Genomic DNA, 15000 nt, shown 5'->3' with positions numbered 1-15000 from the left:
AGTGACACACACATACACACAGTGACACACACACAGACACACACACACAGAGACGCACACACACACACAGACACACACACACAGACACATAGACACACACACAGAGACACACACAGGGTCACACAGATCGTGACCTTGCCTTGTGTGACCCCCTCCATCCCCTCCCCTTCCCCCCATGCCCCCCAGGAGGCTGGTGAGGCTGGTGAAGTTGGTGCAGGTGGTGAGGGTGGTGCAGGTGGTGCAGGTGGTGAGGGTGGTGAGGGTGGTGAGGGTGGTGAGGGTGGTGAGTGCTGCTACTGGCCCAGTGCGGGTGGTGCACTGCTGATCGGCGCCTTCCAGGTGACCCTCACCAGCTGCACGGAGCCGGCGCCAGGCATCACCAGACGCTCGCTCAGCGTCAGCTGCATGCACGTGAGCATGCCTGGGGCTGTGTGGGGCTGTGGGGTTAGCCTGGGGCTGTGTGAGGCTGTGTGGGGCTGTTTGGGGTTAGCCTGGGGCTGTGTGGGGTCAGCCTGGGGCTGTGTGGGGCTGTGTGGGGCTGTGGGGTTAGCCTGGGGCTGTGGGGTTAGCCTGGGGCTGTGTGGGGTTAGCCTGGGGCTGTGTGGGGTTAGCCTGGGGCTTTGTGGGGCTGTGTGGGGCTGTGTGGGGCTGTGGGGGGTTAGCCTGGGGCTTTGTGGGGTTAGCCTGGGGCTGTGTGGGGTTAGCCTGGGGCTGTGGGGGGTTAGCCTGGGGCTGTGTGGGGCTGTGGGGGGTTAGCCTGGGGCTGTGTGGGGCTGTGTGGGGCTGTGTGGGGCTGTGGGGTTAGCCTGGGGCTGTGTGGGGTTAGCCTGGGGCTGTGTGGGGCTGTGTGGGGCTGTGTGGGGCTGTGTGGGGCTGTGGGGTTAGCCTGGGGCTGTGTGGGGCTGTGGGGTTAGCCTGGGGCTGTGTGGGGCTGTGTGGGGCTGTGGGGTTAGCCTGGGGCTGTGTGGGGCTGTGTGGGGCTGTGTGGGGCTGTGTGGGGCTGTGTGGGGCTGTGTGGGGTTAGCCTGGGGCTGTGTGGGGCTGTGTGGGGCTGTGTGGGGCTGTGTGGGGCTGTGGGGTTAGCCTGGGGCTGTGTGGGGCTGTGTGGGGCTGTGTGGGGCTGTGTGGGGTTAGCCTGGGGCTGTGTGGGGCTGTGTGGGGCTGTGTGGGGCTGTGTGGGGCTGTGTGGGGCTGTGTGGGGCTGTGTGGGGCTGTGTGGGGCTGTGTGGTGCTGTGTGGGGTTAGCCTGGGGCTGTGTGGGGCTGTGGGGGGTTAGCCTGGGGCTGTGTGGGGTCAGCCTGGGGCTGTGGGGGGTTAGCCTGGGGCTGTGTGGGGCTGTGGGGGGTTAGCCTGGGGCTGTGTGGGGCTGTGTGGGGCTGTGTGGGGCTGTGGGGTTAGCCTGGGGCTGTGTGGGGCTGTGGGGGGTTAGCCTGGGGCTGTGTGGGGCTGTGTGGGGCTGTGGGGTTAGCCTGGGGCTTTGTGGGGTTAGCCTGGGGCTGTGTGGGGTTAGCCTGGGGCTGTGGGGGGTTAGCCTGGGGCTGTGTGGGGCTGTGGGGGGTTAGCCTGGGGCTGTGTGGGGCTGTGTGGGGCTGTGTGGGGCTGTGGGGTTAGCCTGGGGCTGTGTGGGGTTAGCCTGGGGCTGTGTGGGGCTGTGTGGGGCTGTGTGGGGCTGTGTGGGGCTGTGGGGTTAGCCTGGGGCTGTGTGGGGCTGTGGGGTTAGCCTGGGGCTGTGTGGGGCTGTGTGGGGCTGTGGGGTTATCCTGGGGCTGTGTGGGGCTGTGTGGGGCTGTGTGGGGCTGTGTGGGGCTGTGTGGGGTTAGCCTGGGGCTGTGTGGGGCTGTGTGGGGCTGTGTGGGGCTGTGTGGGGCTGTGGGGTTAGCCTGGGGCTGTGTGGGGCTGTGTGGGGCTGTGTGGGGCTGTGTGGGGTTAGCCTGGGGCTGTGTGGGGCTGTGTGGGGCTGTGTGGGGCTGTGTGGGGCTGTGTGGGGCTGTGTGGGGCTGTGTGGGGCTGTGTGGGGCTGTGTGGGGCTGTGTGGGGCTGTGTGGTGCTGTGTGGTGCTGTGTGGGGTTAGCCTGGGGCTGTGTGGGGCTGTGGGGGGTTAGCCTGGGGCTGTGTGGGGTCAGCCTGGGGCTGTGGGGGGTTAGCCTGGGGCTGTGTGGGGCTGTGGGGGGTTAGCCTGGGGCTGTGTGGGGCTGTGTGGGGCTGTGTGGGGCTGTGTGGGGCTGTGTGGGGCTGTGTGGTGCTGTGTGGGGTTAGCCTGGGGCTGTGTGGGGCTGTGGGGGGTTAGCCTGGGGCTGTGTGGGGTCAGCCTGGGGCTGTGGGGGGTTAGCCTGGGGCTGTGTGGGGCTGTGGGGGGTTAGCCTGGGGCTGTGTGGGGCTGTGTGGGGCTGTGTGGGGCTGTGGGGTTAGCCTGGGGCTGTGTAGGGCTGTGGGGTTAGCCTGGGGCTGTGTGGGGCTGTTTGGGGTTAGCCTGGGGCTGTGTGGGGCTGTGGGGGGTTAGCCTGGGGCTGTGTGGTGCTGTGTGGAGCTGTGTGGGGCTGTGTGGAGTTAGCCTGGGGTTGTGTGGGGCTGTGTGGGGCTGTGGGGGTTAGCCTGGGGCTGTGTGGGGCTGTGTGGGGCTGTGTGGGGCTGTGTGGAGCTGTGTGGGGGCTGTGTGGAGCTGTGTGGTGCTGTGTGGGGCTGTGTGGGGCTGTGTGGGGCTGTGTGGGGCTGTGTGGGGCTGTGGGGGGTTAGCCTGGGGCTGTGTGGGGCTGTGTGGGGCTGTGTGGGGCTGTGTGGAGCTGTGTGGTGCTGTGTGGGGCTGTGTGGGGTTAGCCTGGGGCTGTGTGGGGCTGTGTGGGGCTGTGTGTCTGTGTGTGTGTGTGTGTGTCTGTGTGTGTCTGTGTGGCTGTGTGTGTGTGTGTGTCTGTGTGTGTGTGTGACTGTGTGTGTTTGTGGCTGTGTGTGTGTGTGTCTGTGTGTGTGTGTGACTGTGTGTGTGTGTGTGACTGTGTGTGTGTCTGTGTGTGTATGTGTGTGTGACTGTGTGTCTGTGTGTGTGGCTGTGTGTGTGTGTCTATGTGTGTATGTATGTAATGTGTGTGATGTGTGTGATGTGTGTTATGTGTGTAATGTGTGTGTGTAATGTGTGTGTAACTGTCTGTAATTGTGTGTGTCTGTGTGTGTGTTTCTGTGTGTGTGTGTCACTGTGTGTGTGTCACTGTGTGTGTGTGTCACTGTGTGTGTGTCACTGTGTGTGTGTCACTGTGTGTGTGTGTCTGTGTGTGTCACTGTGTGTGTGTTACTGTGTGTGTTAGTGTGTGTCACTGTGTATCACTGTGTGTGTTACTGTGTGTCACTGTGTGTGTGTCACTGTGTGTGTGTGTCACTGTGTGTGTGTCACTGTGTGTTACTGTGTGTGTCACTGTGTGTGTATCTGTGTAGCGATAGTGTAGCGGTTAGCGCGCTGCGCTATGAACCTGGCGACCCGGGTTCGATTCCCGCTCACGGCCAACACCAGTGACGATTATCTGAACCGGTCCCGGGCCTCCCCTAGGTCGACTCAGCCTCAAATGAGTACCTGGTGCAGTGTGTAAACATTGCCACTAGGGAGACAAAGGCGGTCGGGCGTGGTGCTGGCCACCCACCCCCTCGTGTACCGTTCCGGCCTTCATAGGTGCTCGCTAACAGCACTTGCCCCTACAGTCTGTTACAGGCTATACGGGGGATCTTTGTCTTTGTCTTTGTATCTGTGTATATGTGTCACTGTGTGTGTGTGTCACTGTGTGTGTCACTGTGTGTGTCACTGTGTGTGTGTCAGTGTGTGTGTGTCACTGTGTGTGTGTGTCACTGTGTGTGTGGTACTGTGTGTGTCACTGTGTGTGTCACTGTGTGTGTCACTGTGTGTGTCACTGTGTGTGTGTGTCTGTGTGTGTGTCTGTGTGTGTGTCAACGTGTGTGTCTCTGTATGTGTGTCACTGTGTGTGTGACTGTGTGTGTGTGTGACTGTGTGTGTGTGTCACTGTGTGTCACTGTGTGTGTGTTACTGTGTGTCGCTGTGTGTGTGTTACTGTGTGTCGCTGTGTGTGTGTCACTGTGTGTGTGACTGTGTGTGTCTCTGTGTGTGTGTTACTGTGTGTCACTGTGTGTGTCACTGTGTGTGTCACTGTGTGTGTGTCTGTGTGTGTCACTGTGTGTGTGTTACTGTGTGTGTCACTGTGTGTGTGTTGCTGTGTGTGTGTCTGTGTGTGTGTGTCACTGTGTGTATTACTGTGTGTCACTGTGTGTCTGTGTGTCACTGTGTGTGTCTGTGTCACTGTGTGTGTGTCACTGTGTGTGTGTGTGTCACTGTGTGTGTGTGTGTCACTGTGTGTGTGTCTCTGTGTGTGTGTCACTGTGTGTGTCTCACTGTGTGTGTGTGTGTCACTGTGTGTGTGTCACTGTGTGTGTGTCTCTGTGTGTGTGTCTGTGTGTCACTGTGTGTGTCTCTGTGTGTGTGTCACTGTGTGTGTCTGTGTGTGTGTGTCTGTGTGTGTGTGTCTGTGTGTGTGTGTCTGTGTGTGTGTGTCTGTGTGTGTGTGTGTGTCTGTGTGTGTGTGTGTCACTGTGTGTGTCACTGTCTGTGTGTGACTGTGTGTGTGACTCTGTGTGTGTGTCACTGTGTGTGTGTCTCTGTGTGTGTGTCACTGTGTGTGTGTCTCTGTGTGTGTGTCTCTGTGTGTGTGTCACTGTGTGTGTGTGTCACTGTGTGTGTGTCACTGTGTGTGTGTCACTGTGTGTGTGTGTCACTGTGTGTGTGTCTGTGTGTGTGTGTCACTGTGTGTGTGTCACTGTGTGTGTGTGTGTCACTGTGTGTGTGTCTCTGTGCGTGTGTCCAGGGTCGCCGTGAGGTCTCACAGCTGCAGTGCCCTGCCCAGCGGCTACTCAGCTCCCCGGCCCTTCTCTGCACTCTGGCCGAGGAGTTGGGGGCAGCTTTGGGGACCCCTCCAATCCTCGTCCACTGCGCGTGAGTCCACATAGGAGCTGAACTTCCCTCTGATCATCGACTAGTCATCTGTAAGATGCGCCTGCCATTCTTCCACTCCGGTGGTGGGTGTACACCCAGGACCCCATTCAAACCCACAGTGGGCCTGGTCTCAGCTAGCTGATGATAGTTTGCAAGCGGGAATTTCATCATCGCCTGCGGCTGGGGTTGGCATCGTCCCCGACTCCTCCTGCTGATGTCGAGGGTAAATGGGCGAGGTTTAGGACTGTGACTCATGCAGCTGCAATGGCTGCTTTGGGTATGCGGTCCAGACCTCCCCAGAGACCCTGGCTGACAGAGGAGGTGTTCAGGATGGTTGAGAAAAAGCGACAGGCCCACTGTCATCGGCTACAGAATCCCACGTCGGAGAATGTGGAGGCTTACCGCAGCCTTCACTCGGAGGTTCGGAGAGCCGTGAGGCACTGCAAGGATGGGTGGTGGTCACGGGTTGCTGAGGAGATGGAGTCTGCCTCAGTGGCCCGCGATCACAAATCTCTATTTAACTCCATCAAAAAAGTAACCTGCAGCGCCACACCTATTACCATCATTAGGGGAAAAAACGGTGATCCAATCTCCGACCCCCAGCAACAGGTTTGCAGCTTTGCTGAGCATTTCTGTGAGGTCCTGGGGGAGGGAAAATCCCTCAAGCGAAATGCTGAGGAAGGGTGGCGTTTGTGCACAGACTGCCCTATATGACATCATAACAACAGTCTGGACCACTGGACAGGTTCCGCAGGATTTGAAGGATGCCCTGGTGGTCCCCCTTTCTAAGAAGGGGGACCGCACAGACTGTAACAACTACAGGGGCATGTCACTCCTCAGTGTGCCGGGAAAGGTACTGGCAAGGATTATTCAACATCGCCTCGCCAGGCACGCTGAGAGGCTTGCGGAGCCCCAATGCGGTTTCAGGAAAGGGCGGTCCTGCACAGATGCCATATTTTCTGTCCGTCTGCTACAGCAGAGGTGTAGGGAATTCCAACAAGACCTACATCTCTGCATTATTGACCTGGTAAAGGCCTATGATACCATCAGTAGGCCTGGGCTCTGGGTTGTTATTCGTGCTTTTGGAGTACCTGACCCTATGCTCACCATCATTAAGAACCTTCATGATAGTGAGCGGGCCCGGGTAAAACTACGTGGCCGTGAGTCAGAGCCATTCCCTGTACACCTTGGGGTGCGACAGGGATGTCCTCTGGCTCCCACATTATGTAACATCTATTTTGACCACGTAGTTCGTGAAGCCTTCAATAGCTGTACCGGGGGAATCTCCATATGGTACAGATACAATGGGAGGCTGATCGATGCCCGGGTGCGGTCAAGGGATGGCTCCCTATTGCTCAACCACGTTATGTATGCTGATGATTTGGTAATAGCTGCTCATTCAGAGGAGGAGTTGGAGACGCTGCTGCTGAGACTGGAGCGTGCCACTAAGATATGGGGCCTTACCATCAGCCCCACCAAAACTAAGCACCTGCCTGGGTATTTTGTACCATCGGACACTCCACCCCCACAACTCCCAATCGGTGATGGGGCATTTGTGGAGAGAGTGGAGAGTGTCCCATACCTGGGAAGTGTGCTTATGACCGGCTCCAGTTTAACAGCAGAGGTCTCACTCCGAATCAGTCGAGCAGCAATATCTTTTCATCGGTTGCGTAACGCTGTGTGGAAGCTACCTGGTCTGTCGCTCCGCACTAAGCTTCAGGTCTTCTCGGCCACGGTCATTCCCTCCCTTCTCTACGCTTGCGAAACGTGGACCCCCCTAATGGAACATCTTCGCCGGTTAGAAACATTTAGGCTGGCCTGCCTACGATCCATCCTGGGTTTAACCAGACTGGATTGGGTGAGGAGCTCACAAATCCTTGAAAGATCTGGGCAAGGTCCCATCAGTGAGCTCCTCCGGCGGGCAAGGCTGCGATGGCTGGGTCATGTAGCCCGCATGCCCAGCCACCGCATGCCGAAACAGCTTTTGTTCGGCCGGATTGAGGGGGCTAAGCGGGCGCGGTATGGGCTAGAGAAGAGATGGAGTGATGTGGTACAGGAGGACGTGGAGCTGAGTGGACTTGCCGATGACCGGTACCAGCGGTGTCAAGATCGGCCTCTGTGGAGGAGGCTCGTGAAGGATGCTACTGGGCAGTTGGAGGTAGTCGCCCTCCAACAACAACGGAGGGCGGAGGAGCGACGCTCACAACAACGAGCGGAGCGCCGGGTGGCTAAAGCACAGTAGGTTGGCACAGTAGGGGGCACAGGTGGTGCACCAGCCAGTCATCTCAGTCAGTCGACCCATGGCACCTGGGTCTGCCCCGTGACCTCCTGCCAGCGGGCGTTCGACACTTCACGTGGCCTCAGGGTGCACATAGCCTGGCACAAGCGTCGTGGTGACGTCACCGCCACTTAGTGGCGAATGGCGGTTGTTGTTGTTGTTGTTGTGTGTGTCTATGTGTGTGTGTGTCTATGTGTGTGTGTTTATGTGTGTGTGTCTACAGAGACGGAAGCTCTATGAGTCCTACTGTCTGTGCTGCGCTGTCCGTGCGCTCCATGGCTCTGGGCGAGTGCCGTGTCGATGTTTTCACCACGGCCAAGCGCGTCCGCAGGCAGCGGTCAGGAGCTCTTCCATCGCTGGTAACCCGCTCCTCACCCCCCTCACGACCTCCTGTAAACCAGGCGAGGTGGTCAACATCTACCACGAACTCCTGTAGACCAGGCGAGGTAGTCAACATCTCTCAGGGTCCAGGATGGAACCCACGACCTCCTGTAGACCAGGCGAGGTAGTCAACATCTACCACGACCTCCTGTAGACCAGGCGAGGTAGTCAACATCTACCACGACCTCCTGTAGACCAGGCGAGGTAGTCAACATCTACCACGACCTCCTGTAGATCAGGCGAGGTAGTCAACATCTACCACGACCTCCTGTAGACCAGGCGAGGTAGTCAACATCTCTCAGGGTCCAGGATGGAACCCACAACCTCCTGTAGACCAGGCGAGGTAGTCAACATCTACCACGACCTCCTGTAGACCAGGCGAGGTAGTCAACATCTACCACGACCTCCTGTAGACCAGGCGAGGTAGTCAACATCTACCACGACCTCCTGTGTACCAGGCGAGGTAGTCAACATCTACCACGACCTCCTGTGTACCAGGCGAGGTGGTCAACATCTACCACGACCTCCTGTAGACCAGGCGAGGTAGTTACCATCTACCACGACCTCCTGTAGACCAGGCGAGGTAGTCAACATCTACCACGACCTCCTGTATACCTGGCGAGGTAGTCAACATCTACCACGACCTCCTGTAGATCAGGCGAGACAGTCAACATCTACCACGACCTCCTGTAGACCAGGCGAGGTAGTTACCATCTACCAAGACCTCCTGTACACTAGGCGAGGTAGTCATCATCTACCACGACCTCCTGTAGACCAGGCGAGGTAGTCAACATCTACCACGACCTCCTGTAGACCAGGCGAGGTAGTCAACATCTCTCAGGGTCCAGGATCGAACCCACGACCTCCTGTAGACCAGGCGAGGTAGTGAACATCTCTCAGGGTCCAGGATGGAACCCACAACCTCCTGTAGACCAGGCGAGGTAGTCAACATCTACCACGACCTCCTGTTGTCCAGGCGAGGTAGTCAACATCTACCACGACCTCCTGTAGACCAGGCGAGGTAGTCAACATCTACCACGACCTCCTGTAGACCAGGCGAGGTAGCCAACATCTACCACGACCTCCTCTAGACCAGGCGAGGTAGTTAACATCTACCACGACCTCCTGTAGACCAGGCGAGGTAGTCAACATCTACCACGACCTCCTGCGAACCAGGCGAGGTAGTCAACATCTCACAGGGTCCGGGGTCGAAGCCACGACCTCCTGTAGACCAGGCGAGGTAGTCAACATCTCACAGGGTCCAGCATCGAACCCACAAACTCCTGTAGGCCAGGCGAGGTAGTCAACATCTCACAGGGTCCAGGATCGAACCCACAACCTCCTGTATACCAGGCGAGGTAGTCAACATCTCTCAGGGTCCAGGATCGAACTCACGACCTCCTGCATACCAGGCGAGGTAGTCAACATCTCACAGGGTCCAGGATCGAACCCACAACCTCCTGTAGACCAGGCGAGGTAGTCAATATCTCTCAGGGTCCAGGATCGAACCCACGACCTCCTGTAGACCAGGCGAGGTAGTCAACATCTCCCAGGGTCCGGGATAAACCCACGACCTCCTGCGCACCAGGCGAGGTAGTCAACATCTCCCTGGGTCCGGCATAGAACCCACAACCTCCTGTAGACCATGCGAGGTAGTTAACATCTCCCTGGGTCCGGGATGGAACCCACGACCTCCTGCGTACCTGGCGAGGTAGTCAACATCTCCCAGGGTCCGGGATGCAACCTAAGACCTCCTGTATACCGGGCGAGGTAGTCAACATCTCACAGGGTTTGGGATGGAACCCGCGACCTCCTGTAGACCAGGCGAGGTAGACAACATCTCCCAGGGTCCCGGATCGAATCCACACACTCCTGTAGACCAGACGAGGTAGTCAACATCTCCCTGGGTCCGGGATGGAACCCACGACCTGCTGCGTACCAGGCGAGGTAGTCAACATCTCCCTGGGTCCGGGATGGAACCCACGACCTCCTGCGTACCAGGCGAGGTAGTCAACATCTCTCAGGGTCCAGGATCGAACTCACGACCTCCTGCACACCAGGCGAGGTAGTCAACATCTCACAGGGTCCAGGATCGAACCCACAACCTCCTGTAGACCAGGCGAGGTAGTCAACATCTCCCAGGGTCCGGGATGGAACCCACGACCTCCTGTATACCAGGCGAGGTATTCAACATCTCCCAGGGTGCAGGATGGAACCCGCGACCTCCTGTAGACCAGGCGAGGTAGTCAACATCTCCCAGGGTCCGGGATGGAATCCACACACTCCTGTAGACCAGGCGAGGTAGTCAACATCTACCACGAACCAGGCGAGGTAGTCAACATCTCTCAGGGTCCAGGATGGAACCCACAACCTCCTGTATACCAGGGGAGGTAGTCAACATCTACCACGACCTCCTGTATACCAGGCGAGGTAGTCAACATCTACCACGACCTCCTGTGTACCAGGCGAGGTAGTCAACATCTACCACGACCTCCTGTTGTCCAGGCGAGGTAGTCAACATCTACCACGACCTCCTGTAGACCAGGCGAGGTAGTCAACATCTACCACGACCTCCTGTAGACCAGGCGAGGTAGCCAACATCTACCACGACCTCCTCTATACCAGGCGAGGTAGTCAACATCTACCACGAACTCCTGTAGACCAGGCGAGGTAGTCAACATCTCTCAGGGTCCAGGATGGAACCCACAACCTCCTGTAGACCAGGCGAGGTAGTCAACATCTACCACGACCTCCTGTAGACCAGGCGAGGTAGTCAACATCTCTCAGGGTCCAGGATCGAACCCACGACTTCCTGTAGACCAGGCGAGGTAGTCAACATCTCTCAGGGTCCAGGATGGAACCCACAACCTCCTGTAGACCAGGCGAGGTAGTCAACATCTACCACGACCTCCTGTATACCAGGCGAGGTAGTCAACATCTACCACGACCTCCTGTGTACCAGGCGAGGTAGTCAACATCTACCACGACCTCCTGTTGCCCAGGCGAGGTAGTCAACATCTACCACGACCTCCTGTAGACCAGGCGAGGTAGTCAACATCTACCACGACCTCCTGTGTACCAGGCGAGGTAGTCAACATCTACCACGACCTCCTGTTGCCCAGGCGAGGTAGTCAACATCTACCACGACCTCCTGTTGTCCAGGCGAGGTAGTCAACATCTACTACGACCTCCTGTAGACCAGGCGAGGTAGTCAACATCTACCACGACCTCCTGTAGACCAGGCGAGGTAGCCAACATCTACCACGACCTACTCTAGACCAGGCGAGGTAGTCAACATCTACCACGACCTCCTGCGAACCAGGCGAGGTAGTCAACATCTCACAGGGTCCGGGGTCGAACCCACGACCTCCTGTAGACCAGGCGAGGTAGTCAACATCTCACAGGGTCCAGCATCAAACCCACAAGCTCCTGTAGACCAGGCGAGGTAGTCAACATCTCACAGGGTCCAGGATCGAACCCACAACCTCCTGTATACCAGGCGAGGTAGTCAACATCTACCACGACCTCCTGTTGTCCAGGCGAGGTAGTCAACATCTACCACGACCTCCTGTAGACCAGGCGAGGTAGTCAACATCTACCACGACCTCCTGTTGTCCAGGCGAGGTAGTCAACATCTACTACGACCTCCTGTAGACCAGGCGAGGTAGTCAACATCTACCACGACCTCCTGTAGACCAGGCGAGGTAGCCAACATCTACCACGACCTCCTCTAGACCAGGCGAGGTAGTTAACATCTACCACGACCTCCTGTAGACCAGGCGAGGTAGTCAACATCTACCACGACCTCCTGCGAACCAGGCGAGGTAGTCAACATCTCACAGGGTCCGGGGTCGAACCCACGACCTCCTGTAGACCAGGCGAGGTAGTCAACATCTCACAGGGTCCAGCATCGAACCCACAAACTCCTGTAGGCCAGGCGAGGTAGTCAACATCTCACAGGGTCCAGCATCAAACCCACAAGCTCCTGTAGACCAGGCGAGGTAGTCAACATCTCACAGGGTCCAGGATCGAACCCACAACCTCCTGTAGACCAGGCGAGGTAGTCAATATCTCTCAGGGTCCAGGATCGAACCCACGACCTCCTGTAGACCAGGCGAGGTAGTCAACATCTCCCTGGGTCCGGGATCGAACCCGCGACCTCCTGCGTACCAGGCGAGGTAGTCAACATCTCCCAGGGTCCGGGATAAACCCACGACCTCCTGCACACCAGGCGAGGTAGTCAACATCTCCCTGGGTCCGGCATAGAACCCACAACCTCCTGTAGACCATGCGAGGTAGTTAACATCTCCTTGGGTCCGGGATGGAACCCACGACCTCCTGCGTACCAGGCGAGGTAGTCAACATCTCCCAGGGTCCGGGATGCAACCTACGACCTCCTGTATACCGGGCGAGGTAGTCAACATCTCACAGGGTTTGGGATGGAACCCGCGACCTCCTGTAGACCAGGCGAGGTAGACAACATCTCCCAGGGTCCGGGATCGAATCCACACACTCCTGTAGACCAGACGAGGTAGTCAACATCTCCCTGGGTCCGGGATGGAACCCACGACCTCCTGCGTACCAGGCGAGGTAGTCAACATCTCACAGGGTCCGGGATGGAACCCACGACCTCCTGCGTACCAGGCGAGGTAGTCAACATCTCCCTGCGTCCGGGATGGAACCCGCGACCTCCTGCGTACCAGGCGAGGTAGTCAACATCTCCCTGGGTCCGGGATGGAACCCACGACCTCCTGCATACCAGGCGAGGTAGTCAACATCTCTCAGGGTCCAGGATCGAACTCACGACCTCCTGCACACCAGGCGAGGTAGTCAACATCTCACAGGGTCCAGGATCGAACCCACAACCTCCTGTAGACCAGGCGAGGTAGTCAACATCTCCCAGGGTCCGGGATGGAACCCACAACCTCCTGTAAACCAGGCGAGGTAGTCAACATCTCCCAGGGTGCGGGATGGAACCCGCGACCTCCTGTAGACCAGGCGAGGTAGTCAACATCTCCCAGGGTCCGGGATGGAACCCACGACCTCCTGTAAACCAGGCGAGGTAGTCAACATCTCCCTGGGTCCGGGATGGAACCCACGACCTCCTGTAGACCAGGCGAGGTAGTCAACATCTCCCTGGGTCCGGGATGGAACTCACGACCTCCTGCGCACCAGGCGAGGTAGTCAACATCTCACAGGGTCGGGGATGGAACCCGCGACCTCCTGTAGACCAGACGAGGTAGTTAACATCTCACAGGGTCTGAGATCGAACCCACGACCTCCTGTATACCAGGCGAGGTAGTTAACATCTCACAGGGTCTGGGATCGAACCCACGACCTCCTGTACGCCAGGCGAGGTAGTCAACATCTCACAGGGTCCGGGATCGATCCCACGACCTCCTATAGACCAGGCGAGGCAGTCAACATCTCACAGGGTCCGGGATCGAACCTACGACCTCCTGTATACCGAGAGAGGTAGTCAACATCTCCCTGGGTCCGGGATGGAACCCGCGACCTCCTGTAGACCAGGCGAGGTAGTCAACATCTCACAGGGTCCAGAATCGAACCCACGACCTCCTGTATACCAGGCGAGGTAGTCAACATCTCCCTGGGTCCGGGATGGAACCCACGACCTCTTGCGTACCAGGCGAGGTAGTCAACATCTCCCAGGGTCCGGGATAGAACCCACGACCTCCTGTATACCCGGCGAGGTAGTCAACATCTCACAGGGTCCGGGATGGAACCCACAACCTCCTGCGTACCAGGCAAGGTAGTCAAATTTCCCTGGGTCCGGGATGGAACCCGCGACCTCCTGCGTACCAGACGAGGTAGTTAACATCTCCCAGGGTCCGGGATGCAACCTACGACCTCCTATATACCGGGCGAGGTAGTCAACATCTCCCTGGGTCCGGGATGGAATCCGCGACCTCCTGTAGACCAGGCGAGGTAGTCAACATCTCACAGGGTCCCGGATAGAATCCACGACCTCCTGCGTACCAGGCGAGGTAGTGAACATCTCCCTGGGTCCGGGATGGAACCCACGACCTCCTGTAGACCAGGCGAGGTAGGCAACATCTCCCAGGGTCCGGGATGGAACCCGCGACCTCCTGTATACCAGGCGAGGTAGGCAACATCTCCCAGGGTCCGGGATGGAACCCGCGACCTCCTGTATACCAGGCGAGGTAGGCAAAATCTCCCAGGGTCCGGGATGGAACCCGCGACCTCCTGTATACCAGGCGAGGTAGGCAACATCTCACCGCCACGGGCGTGCAGGAAAACGCGCTGGATGGCTTTTTTCGGCAGTAATCGCCGTTCACGACGGACAGCCGAGGAAGAGATCAACAACAACAACAACAACCGCCATTCACCACTAAGTGGCGGTGACGTCACCACGACGCTTGTACCAGGCCATGTGCACCTTGAGGCCACGTGAAGTGTCGAACGCCCGCTGGCAGGAGGTCACGGGGCAGACCCAGCAGGTGCCACGAGTCGACTGACTGAGATGACTGGCTGATGCACCACCTGTGCCCCCCTACTGTGCCAACCCGCTGTGCTTTAGCCACCCGGCGCTCCGCTCGTTGTTGTGAGCGTCGCTCCTCCGCCCTCCGTTGTTGTTGGAGGGCGACTGCCTCCAACTGCCCAGTAGCGTCCTTCACGAGCCTCCTCCACAGAGGCCGATCTTGACACCGCTGGTACCGGTCATCGGCAAGTCCACTCAGCTCCACGTCCTCCCGTACCACATCGCTCCATCTCTTCTCTAGCCCGTGCCGCGCCCGTTTAGCCCCCTCGATCCGGCCGAACAAAAGCTGTTTCGGCATGCGGTGTCTGGGCATGCGGGCTCCTAAACCTCGCCCATTTCCCCTCGACATCAGGAGGAGTGGGGGACGATGCCAACCCCAGCTGCAAGCGATGATGAAATTCTCGCTTACAACTTTCATCAGCTAGCTGAGACCAGGCCACTATGGGTTTGAATGGGGTCCTGGGTGTACACCCACCACCGGAGTGGAAGAATGGCAGGCGCATCTTACAGATGACAAGTCGATGGTCAGTGGGCAGATCAGCTACACGGTAGGTCCTGGTGTCAAGGACATGAGCTCGCATCCACCGGTCCGTCACTATGTAGTCCAGCAGATGTTCTTGCTTGGACCCGGCATGCATCCACGATGTTGTGTGGATGCGCCGATGCCGGAACAGCGTGTTGGTAATTACAACCCCATGGGCTGCACACAAATCTAGCGGCCTCCTGCCGTTGTTATTGAGCTGATCTGGCCCATGCCCTCCAATCACTCCAGACCAGGTGCCAGCATCGTGACCAACTCGGGCATTGAAGTCACCCAACATGATGCCTCTATCCCGA

At 58.1% G+C, this 15000-nt stretch overlaps 1 protein-coding gene across 2 annotated transcripts in view; it reads left to right on the top strand.

Moving 5' to 3' along the window:
* The window catches only part of LOC142905260 (receptor-type tyrosine-protein phosphatase C-like), a 38169-nt gene that overhangs the window by 22454 nt on the left and 715 nt on the right, over positions 1–15000 (top strand). For both annotated transcript variants that reach the window (XM_076064176.1, XM_076064177.1), the window contains 3 exons: positions 187–411; positions 4857–4984; positions 7486–7621. In XM_076064176.1, coding sequence (XP_075920291.1) covers positions 187–411; positions 4857–4984; positions 7486–7621 — 489 coding nt within the window. The remainder of the gene's footprint in view (positions 1–186; positions 412–4856; positions 4985–7485; positions 7622–15000) is intronic.

Source organism: Petromyzon marinus, unplaced genomic scaffold, assembly GCF_048934315.1.
Source record: "Petromyzon marinus isolate PM22_M1 ecotype Great Lakes invasive population unplaced genomic scaffold, UKy_Petmar_22M1.pri1.0 PM_Scaffold_353, whole genome shotgun sequence".
NCBI lineage: Eukaryota > Metazoa > Chordata > Hyperoartia > Petromyzontiformes > Petromyzontidae > Petromyzon > Petromyzon marinus.
Note: the sequence above shows the minus strand (reverse complement) of the source record. Positions and strands in the feature narration are given on the sequence as shown.